The sequence below is a fragment of the Bos indicus genome, chromosome X (genome assembly GCF_029378745.1).
Source record: "Bos indicus isolate NIAB-ARS_2022 breed Sahiwal x Tharparkar chromosome X, NIAB-ARS_B.indTharparkar_mat_pri_1.0, whole genome shotgun sequence".
In the NCBI taxonomy this organism is placed as follows: Eukaryota; Metazoa; Chordata; class Mammalia; order Artiodactyla; family Bovidae; genus Bos; species Bos indicus.
Window position 1 is genome coordinate 19,396,801 of NC_091789.1, and position 10,333 is coordinate 19,407,133.

At 50.9% G+C, this 10,333-nt stretch overlaps 1 protein-coding gene across 1 annotated transcript in view; it reads right to left on the minus strand.

Annotated features, from left to right (window-relative positions):
* Positions 1 to 5,813, minus strand: part of LOC139181081 (small integral membrane protein 10-like protein 2A) — an 18,459-nt gene extending 12,646 nt beyond the window's left edge. Inside the window, exon 1 of the mRNA XM_070783843.1 lies at positions 5,020 to 5,813. Within this exon, the coding sequence (XP_070639944.1) occupies positions 5,360 to 5,596 (237 nt within the window). The 5' untranslated portion in view covers positions 5,597 to 5,813 and the 3' untranslated portion in view covers positions 5,020 to 5,359. The remainder of the gene's footprint in view (positions 1 to 5,019) is intronic.
* Positions 5,814 to 10,333: the final 4,520 nt, after the last annotated feature.

Here is a 10,333-nt window from a genome sequence, read left to right on the forward strand (position 1 = left end):
ATGAGCTACAGGGGATGTGTGGCATAAATTGGGGTGTGGGAGACAGGGGAAGGAGGGATTCCTGAGGAGACCTCGGATTTCTGGGTAAGGGGTGTTGTGGGTGGATGAGCAGTGGCGGCTGCTGCAGATGGACCCTGTGGTGGCCACAGAGAGGGAGGGCTGTCATGGCAGCCACTGAGGGAAGCCTCGAGAAGGGCTTGGTGACCAGGCAAGGGAGAAGCTGGCCTGAGGTAGCCTTGGGGACTGCTCTGCAGAAGAGGCAGAGGCTCCCAGGTTCAGCCTGGTTCCCAGTGCTGAGGTGGAACACAGCCTCAAGATAATCAGGAGCTTCTGCCACTGTCAGTGGGGCAGTGGGGAGTGAGATTGTCTCTGAGTGCACAGGGTTGGGGGGGATACCCAGTGCCTTGGTGGGGAGCTGTGGCCCATGGAGGCCTACTGTTTGTGGAGGTTGGGAAAGTCGGTCATAGGCCCCAGGAGGCGCTCTGGCCAGAGGGGAAGCCCCACCGTGCTGGCTTTCATGGGTAGGCACTGTCTGGGCATCTTCCTCCCGCCTGATTGGGTGTGGGGGGCAGCAGAAGGGCTGGAATGGGCCTCCCTGGAGGGGCTGGGCAAGTGGGTGCACGGAGCTGAGAGCTGGACGGGGTACAGGGTGCAGGCTCAGAAGCAGCCTCAGGCCCAGGACAATCATGGGTGCCAAGAAGGAGACCCAGAGGCAGCGAGAACACTGGACCAGAAGCCACAGGCTGTGCCTGGGCCCAGATGCTGAGTCAGCCCTTAGCTCAGGGTGGTGGAATTGAAGGAGCAGAGCAGGAGATGGCAGGAAAGACACAGCAGGAGAGGTCTGGCTGAGACCAGAGGCTGAAGCTAAGGAGGGAGAGCAGACAATCATCTCTTGGGGGCGCCGAGGGTGCCCAGATAAGGGCTGGGGAGGCTGTGTGCTCTTCCTCCCTGCCTGGGTAGGTGAATGCAGGTGTGGAGGTGGGGTCTGAGCTGGATCCTGGTCTAAGGGTGGGCAGAGTCAGGAGGCAGACAGGGAGGATGGGGAGCAGAGAATGAGTCCCTCCAGTGGGGTGACAGGACCCTCGGGGAATGTCAGGGCCAGGCCTTAAGATCTGCCAGTAGCTCAGAGCCTTGGTCCTGTCGTGGGACTCTGCTTAAGCACAGGTCTCAGCCACCCCACGACCTGACGTTTCTGTTTCTGTGCGCAGAAGAGGGCCCTACCTTCCTTCCTCTGAGGTGGGTGCTGTGCTTCTCTGCAGGCCTCCCTCCCCCAGCCTCTGACCACCACCCCCGCTCCCTCTGCAGCAGTCTCGGAGTCCCCACCCCGGGCCCTGTGATGGGACAGCTTGAGTCTAAGGTGGAGGGAAGGGAAGCTGGTCTCTGGTCCCCAACGTTGATCTTCTTCAAAGCTGGGCACCAACCTGGCTGCCAGGGAAGCGATGGGTCCCTGCCACCTGCTGCTGCAGAGGGGCCTCCGGGTGACACAAAATGATCTGCAGACGGTCCATTTCACCTCACCTACCTCAGCCCATCCTTGGGGTTCAACTGAATTAAGTGCTTTCTAACACCAGGCTTTAAAATAAAGAAAACACTTAGCTGTCTGGTTATTCAAATAGTTTGTGAATGGGACAAACTGGGACACTCGCTACATCTTAGGCCAGGCCTGTGCTGCTGACTTCTCATCATGGGAGCAGCGCTCCAAGTCAAGTCCTGTCTCAGAGCATCTTCTGAACAGGCCACCATCCCTGCCATGACCCCACCCACTTATAGCCCTCAGGATGCTCCCCTGCCCCAGCTTCTGGCCACCAGAGTAGGGTGAGCTCACCCCTAGCCCCTCTCCTCCAAGGGGGCACCACACCAGAAACAAGAGGCCTCCAGTTTTTATTTTATTCAATTCAAAGAATATTTTTTATTAACTTAGACAGACACAAGATTTGACAACACTGGAAACAAGAACATTTCTCTGACCAGACTGCGCTGACTGGTGCAGAGTTCATCACACACAGAAAAGGAGCAGTGGTCTTATTCAAGTCAGTGATTGTGTGTAAGCTCCACTGCCTGAAAACCAGACTGCAAATAAAGTGCAAAGAGAGCAGCAGGGGCCCAGTCGGGAGATGAGGAAGAGACGGGAGAGCAGAAGCAGCAAAGGACTCAAGATCAAAACGGTAAGAAGAGCAGTGGCAGGAACACGTGCTGAGGACGTGTCCCCGCCCCTCCCAGGGCCAACATCTTTGGGGGCGGACAGCCCCAGCCAGAGCCCCACAAGAAGCGGGGATTCTCTGCAGGTGACGAGGGGTCTCTGATCCCGGGGCCCCTGAATCTCCAACATACTTTATCCACTTTGGGAAGCAGCTTCCCAGGGCCCAGGCAGCTTCAACAGAGCCACGAGCCCAGGAAGGACAGGGAGCCCGTCCTGCACTGCACACCAGCTAAACAGCTCTGCACCCTCTGCAGCACATAGTCACTTGTGTGTGCACAAGCAATCACACACTTGTGCACAGACACACACCCATTCACAAATGCACACTGACACGTGTATTCACACACATACACACTCACATCCGCACATTCACACACAAACATCTGTGCATTCATGCATCTGTACTCATACCCACACACTCATCCACACACCCCCCTCACACACTCACACACTCAAGCCCTCATGCATGTGCATACATACTCGCACATACATGCCCACACACATCCCACACTCACACATGCACTCAACATGCACACTCACACACACATTCACACACAGGCACGCACATATTAAGTAAAGACCCTCCCTAGTGCCCTCCTCAGGTCCTCTCAGGCTGGCCCAGGAAGAAGCTGCGGCTGGGGATCCAGTCACCCAGAGCGTGAGATCCAAACTTGAAAAGGGCACATTTACGCATCAGCCCCAAGGAGGCCCCTGGTCCTCCGCTCCTCTCCTCCCCTGCAGCCCATGTCACAGTCTCTCAGAACTCCAGGGATGCAGTCCAAAGGCTGGCAGTCTCCCGGAAGTGGTCCTGGAGGGACACAGTTGGGGTGGAGGAGGGGCCACCAGGACCAGGGGTTTCCAGGCAACTTGGCACAAGGGAGGAAGCCATCAGCGCCCTTCCGTCTGTGGGAATCTGCGGGGGGCACGTGGTAGCCCGGGTGCAGCCTCAGGCCTCGGGGTGAGGCAGGCAGAGCTCTTCAGCCGGGACCTGGGTGGCTGAGAAGGGCACATGGTGTGAGGCTCAGCCCCTCTGTCCCAGGGGCAACCAGGCTGCTGTGGTTCTTAGTCCGAGGAACTGAGGACCAGGACCGCAAGCAATCAGTGAGGGGGCAGATGTGGATGTGGGATGGGGGTGAGGGCCAGGGCCTCTCCCGGCTCCCCTCAGTGCCGCTCCTGGTGCACCAGTCAGCAGCACAGCCAGGACCGCTGCAGGCCCATCCAGAGCAGATGCTCCTGTGTGATCCTAGCAGGAGGGACAGCCTGGAGACAGAGACATGGGGTCATGCGTGGGTCTCAGCTCCACCCCACCCACTTGTATCCCTTGCCTCCTATTACACTTGGCCCCAGGAGCCAGCCAACACCCCCACCCAAACTGAGAGGCCTGTGCCACTCAACACCAAGGAACCCCTGGTTAAGCCTTGGGTGGGGCTTGGGTTGGGGTGGGGAGGCCTGACTGTGTGTGAGGACCTTGCTCCCCAGGGGGTTCTGGGACTCATCTCTCCTGTGACCATCTCAGCTTAGACTGTCCCCTGGTTCTTCCCTGTGACTTGCCACACACCCCACCTTCCCTGCCACGGGCCTTTCTCTCTAGGTCCCTTGGGAGCCTGTGCTCCCTTCCCCCATCCCACTGTGCCAGGTCTCCCAGAGACTGGGGGGCACGTGGGGAATTCAGGCCCAGAGGCAGGTTCAGCTCCCCCACTTCTGATCTATGTGACAAGGGCAAATGTCTCCCTTCCCAGAGCTCAGCAGGTGGGGAGAACAGAGCTCCGCCAGAGTGTCTCTAGCTCCATCCTTCCTCCCTCATGCCAGTACTGGATCACCAGGCCACCCCTCCCCTCGGGCTCTCCACCTGGAAGGCCCTGCCTCTCCTCGAGGGGTCAGTCCCTTCTCTCGGGCGCTCCCCAGGCAACTCTAGGGGCAGGGGTGCCCAGACAGGGATTTGATTCTTTTGACCACAAAAGGGGCAGTTCACCTTCTATAACACCAGTTCTTGCAAGAAAAACATTGGGACTTGAGAGTTGCCTCCTCACCCAAAGACGTCCCTGTCTCCCCAACTGTCGCCTACCCTACAAGCCTCTTCTCCATCTGCTCTCCCATCCCAGCCTGACAGCTGCCCTCCACTCAAGGAGACCCCCACTTTCCCAAATCCTTTGGGACACAGGGGCTGCTTGAGGCTGTCCAGGACTGGAGCAGTGCATTCTGTGGCACCAGGAGGGCACTGATAGGAGGTGGAGGCAGCGTGGCTGAGATGGGGCAGGGCTGGGAGGAACACGTCTTTCCCACTCTTCCCTGTCCCCTGATGCAAAGCTTTGGAGGGTGGAGAGGAGCAAGAGAGACAGCAGGAGCAGGCAGAGAGCAGTCCCAGAGACCTGCCAGGAGGAAGTCTTGTGAAGGGCTGAGAAAGAGACAGACCTGGGCTTGGGCCAAGAACACAACCATCCGTCCAGGCTGCCTCTCGAGGGGTGGAGGACAAGGGGGCCAGCATCTGCTCTCTTCCAGGGCTTTCTCAGGGCCTCTCCAGGGCCATTTCCCTCTATTCCCCTGTGTTCAGGTGACACTACCGGGGCCGTGGGCCGAGGTGATGGGCTGACCCTCGGAGATGCCCAGGCAGCTGCCCCTCATCCCCATCTTGGATATATGACAAGGGAGTCCAGAGGGCCTGCATGCACCCTGCCTTGCCTGCTCTCGGCCAGGCAGCTTTCCAGGCTGGTTTCCTCACGTCCCTTCCTCGTCTCCCCAAGCCACCCGGCAGCCTGGACATCTAGATGTCATGGCCACCACCTCCCTCCAGCCCGCAAGGCCAACCTCTGGCCTCCTACCTTTTCGGTCAGGGTCAGTCATTCATGTTCCTACTGAAGAATTTCTTCCTTCTGCTCCCCCCTTCGGCCAAAGTGAGGCAACAGGTCGGCTGCACTCAGATAATTTTCTCGAGTTCGATTCAAAGGGCCCGTTTTAAGAGTTTCAGTGCAGTTCGTCACCGGCCGCGAAGTGGCTGGCCAGAGCCGGGACTCGGTGGCTGCGTCCTCGGCGGAGGTCTAGGGCCCGGAGGCCTGATCCGCCCCTTCCTCGTCCCCCGGAGCGTCCCGGCGGCCCCCGGCCCAGTGATCCTTCATGCTGATGCCCCTGCCGTCGCGGCCGGGCGGAGGTGGTAGCGGGCGTTCACTCGATCCTCACCTGCAGGCGCACGTTGAGCATCACCGAGGCCACGATGTAGAAATAGGGGAAGTTCATGCGCAGACGCCAGGCCAGGTCGAAGAAGGTGATCAACGTGCGCGTGAGCCCCTTGCAGAAGGCACCGTACGAGCTGCGGATCGCGGCTGAGCGCGCCAGCCGCACTGCCACGCCCGACAGGGCCGCTGCTGCCGCCGCCGCAGACAGAGCCCCCGACGCCGCCATGGGCCCGGGCCGGCGCGGGCCCCGCGGACCGACCGCAGCACGAGCTGGCGGACAGGTGGACGCGAGGCCTGGAGCCGCTGGCCAACAGCAGTCGCGTCCCACTCCGCCCTGTTCTGCCGCGCCCCGCCTTCAGTCTCCCCTCAGGGGCTGGGCTCCGGATGACTCCTCCGCCACAGCCAAGGCCCCACCTGAGCTGCCTAGGGACAGCTCCGCCCCCTCGCCTGCACGCACATTGGCGACCGCCTGCGCAGCTCCGCCCCTAGCATGGCCCTGCCCCTTGTCGGGTACCACAGAGCTGCGGCCAACGACTCAGCCCCACCCCCGGTACCTGCCCCTCCGAGAAGCCCCGCCTCCTCCCAGACTCCTAAGAGAGCCGGAGGGCCTGAAAGCTTTTTTTGTCAAGTGCTGCCCTCCTGGGATCCTTTTGCAGAATGCGCTATTCTGCAAGGAAGGCCCACCCAGAGCTCTTTATCCGTTTACACCATCCCCTTTCCCTCACTGTCTCCGCAGAAAATCTGGCCAGCTAGCCACTGTACTTTTAATTCATGTTTTTTTCTGGTAACTCTGCACTGTGGAATTTCACCAAACCTACATGCTCATTTTTCCCCCGTTCATGTGTATTTCGTGAATGCTCCTTTACCCCCATTGTCCTTACCTTTCATCCCATGGTGATTTCTATGCACTCCTCTTAGTCTGTCTTTGCCCTGGAAGCTGCGCAAGGTCTTCTCAGCTATACATTTGCCCTCATTCGTTGCTTTTTATCTGCTCTTGGGTTTTAAAGCCCTTTCGTGGTTTCATCTAACTTTTTCTAAACCAAATGCAATTCAAACTCCATGACATTTTCAGAATTACTGAAATGTGCTTGCTTCATTGTAGTCAGGACTTTTAAAAAGCCGTCTTCAAAAGTTGATTCATGAAGATTTCATCCCAGTTTTCACAAGGAGGGCTGGCCTAAGTTAATACCTTACTAATTCCTCTCAGAATGCCTGTTCACAGTCATACTGAATATCTCTGTGACATCTGTATAAATGTTTCAGAAACCCAGCAGATTCATATACACTGATTGAGCAGTTGTCCTGGAGATGAGAGAGTTTGAGAGGCACTAGATAATTGGATCACAACAATATAACCATGCATGAATATGAATGCATAAAAAAAAATCATGGTAGATAAATGTCACATTATTGAACATCATTTACTCTGGTTAAGGAAGTAGAAAGAAAGACATACTTTTTGTTTTTCGTGTATATGTATGTATATCCATTTGTGTATCTGTAACTATTACTTGTATAATACAACAAAAATATTTGAAAAAGAGGGGGCCACATGAATACAGACTTAAGCTACATAGAAACCTTTTTTTTTTTTCCTAGACTGGATCCTGCCTCATTCATGTGCAGAGCCTGTTCCCTCCAATCATTTCTGAAACCTCTTCTTGGCCACATCTCATTTATCTTTAGCATTTTATTATGAAATAATTATAGACTCAGGGAAGTTGCACAAATAGCACAAAAAAGACCTTGTGCCTTTTACCCACGTACCCTAATGGTGACATTTTCTGTAGATGCAGTATAATATTAAAACTAGGAAACTGACACTGGTATATTACTCTTGACTAGACTACAGGCCCAATTCGGGTTTCTCCATTTTTCTAACCTGCATTAATTTGTGTGTATGTGTGCCTGTATCGCTCTAGCAATTTTATCCCATGTCAGGATTCATGCAACCACCACTATGATCAAGATACAAAAATATTCCAACACCACAAAAGAACTGATTTGAGCCACCTCTTTGTACTTACTCAGCAACCCTATACATATTTTGTTAGAGTTTCATCTATTTCATTTCCTTTAGAATGGCTGTAAATGGTACTGTGTGCTTGATTTTGGTTTCCACATGTTCACTTTCCATATACAGAATGCAATTATTTTTAATTTATTTATTTGGCTGCACCAAGGTCTTAGTTGTGGCACACAGGATCTTCCGTCTTCGTTGTGGCATGTGGGATCTAATTCCCTACCCAGGGATAGAACCTGAGTCCCCGCGCGCTGGGAGATCAGGGTCTTAGCTACTGAACCACCAGGGAAGTCCCTGCAATTGAATTTTTAATGAAACTTTTTATTTAGAGATAACTGTAGATTTACATACAGTTGCAAGAAAAAAATAGATCCCATGTACATTGGGTAATTTTCCACATCTTTCAAAACTGCAGTATGGTGCAATATCAAAATCAGGACATTGACACAATCTACCGATCTTGTTCAGATTTCCCCAATTTACTTTTTCGTTTGTGTGTGCGTGTTTGTGAATTGTTCTATGCAGTTTTATCACATATGTGCATTCATGCATCCACCATCACAGTCAAGATACAGAATAGTTTCATAACTATAAGGATCCCTCATGTTGCCCTTTTTTTTGACCACACCCACTTCTCTCCTGTTCACCTTCCTTAATGCTTCACAACCACTAATCTGCTGTCTATTTCTATAATTTAGTCTTTTTGAGAATGTTGTAAAAATGGAATCTTATAGGATGTAACTTTTTGGGATTGGGTTTTTTTTTTTCTTTCTTTTACTTTGGAGATTGGCTTTTTCACTCAGTCTGGGATTTTTTTTTCTCATTCTTCTTTGGAGAGTCATCCAAGTTGCTGGAAATGTCAAGTGTCAATAGTTCACTGCTTTTATTGCTAAGTTAGTATTCCTTCGCATGGTTGCACCAGAATTTGTATACCTCCTACCCAAGAAGGACACCAGGGCTTCCAGTTTGGAACTATTAGGGATAAAGCTGCTGTGAATATTTGTTCACTGATTATTGTGTGAACAAAATTTTCTCTTTATCTGGGATAAATGCCCAAGAGTACAATTTCTAAGCTGTATGGTAAGTGCCTGTTTAGTTTCATAAGACTCAGTTAAAATTTCCAATGTGGCTGTAACATTTTACACTCTGGGTCAGCAATTTCTGAATATATTGTTTCTCTACATCCTTGTCAGCCTTTGATGTTACCACTATTTTTAAAAATTTTAGCCCTTATGATAGGTGTATTGTGATATCTTATTGTGGTTTTAATTTATATTGGGGTTAGCCTAAAAGTTAATTGAAACTTTTTGGCTAACCCAATATTTCCCTTATGGCTAATAATGGCGAAAATCTTTTTATGTGCTTATTTTCTATCTGTATATTGTCTGTGCATGCACGCTAAGTCGCTTCAGTTGTGTCTGACTCTTTACGACCCTATGGACTGTAGCCTGCCAGGCTCCTCTGTCCATGGGATTCTCCTGGCAAGAATACTGGAGTGGGTTGCCATGCCCTCCTCCAGGGAATCCATGGATCAAACCTGCATCTCTTATGTCTCCTGCATTGGCAAGTGGGTTCTTTAAAACTAGCGCCACCTGGGAAACCCCATATATCCTCCTTAGCTAAATGTCTTGTCATGTTCTAATTGAACTGCTTGTTTTTATTATTAAGTTTCGTGAGTTCTACATAAGATATTCTAGGTATGACTCTTTTGTTGGATAGATGGTTTGCAAATATTTTTCCACCCAATCTGTAGCTTGTATTTTCATTCTGTTAACAAGGGCTTTCTCACAGCAAAACTTTTAATTTGATGAGGTCCAATTTATTTATAGATCATGGCTCTGGTATTATATGTCAGAACTTTTTACCAGGCCTTAGGTCTCAAAGATATTCTCCTATGTTTTCTTTTAAATTTTTTGAAGTTTTATTTCACATTTAAGTCTGTGGTCCATTTTGAGTTAATATTTATGCAGGGTTTGGAGGTTTAAATCCAGGTTCAATTTTTGACTAAAAATGCCCAATTGCTAGAGCACAGTTTGTTTAAAAAAGCTATCCCTCCTCCCTTGAATTTTTTTTCTTTCATCTTTGTCAAAAACCAGTGGAGCATATTTCTGTGGGTCTATTTTGATGTTCTCTCTTCTGTTGCTTTGGTCTATGTGTCTATCTATCCTCTCCAATATCACACTATTTTGATTACTGTAGCTATAGAGTATATGTTACTATTGGTTAGAGTGATTCCTCACACTTTATTTTTCTTCTTCAACATTTATTTAGCTATTCTAGGGCTGGTGTTCATCTGTACAAATTTTAGGATAAACTTGTCTATGGGTACAAAATGCTTGCTAGCAAGTGTTAAACTTACAGATCAGTTTGGGTGAGAATGGACATCATTTATATGTTTAATATTTCAGTCCATGAACACAGTTGTTATTGTTGCTGTTCAGTCGCTAAGTCATGTCCAGCTCTTTGCAACTCCATGAACTGCAGCAGGCCAGGTTCCCTGTCCTTCACCATCTCCCAGAGTTTTCTCAAACTCAAGTCCATTGCATCGGTGATGCCATCCAACCATCTCATCCTCTGTCATCCCCTTCTCGTCCTGCCTTAAATCTTTTCAAGTATCAGGGTCTTTTCCAAATAAGTCAGCTCTTCGCATCAGGTAGCCAAAGTATTGGAGCTTCAGCTTCAGCATCAGTCCTTCCAATGAGTATTCAGGATTGATTTCCTTTAGGATTGACTTGTTTGATATCCTTGCAGTCCAAGGGACTTTCAAGAGTCTTCTCCAGAATCATAGCTCGAAAGCATCAGTTCTTTGGCTCTCAGCCTTTTTTATGGTCCAACTCTCACATCTGTACATGACTACTGAAAAACCACAGCGTTGACTATATGGACCTCTGTTGGCAAAGCAATGTCTCTGCTTTTTAGTATGTTGTTTAGGTTTGTCAA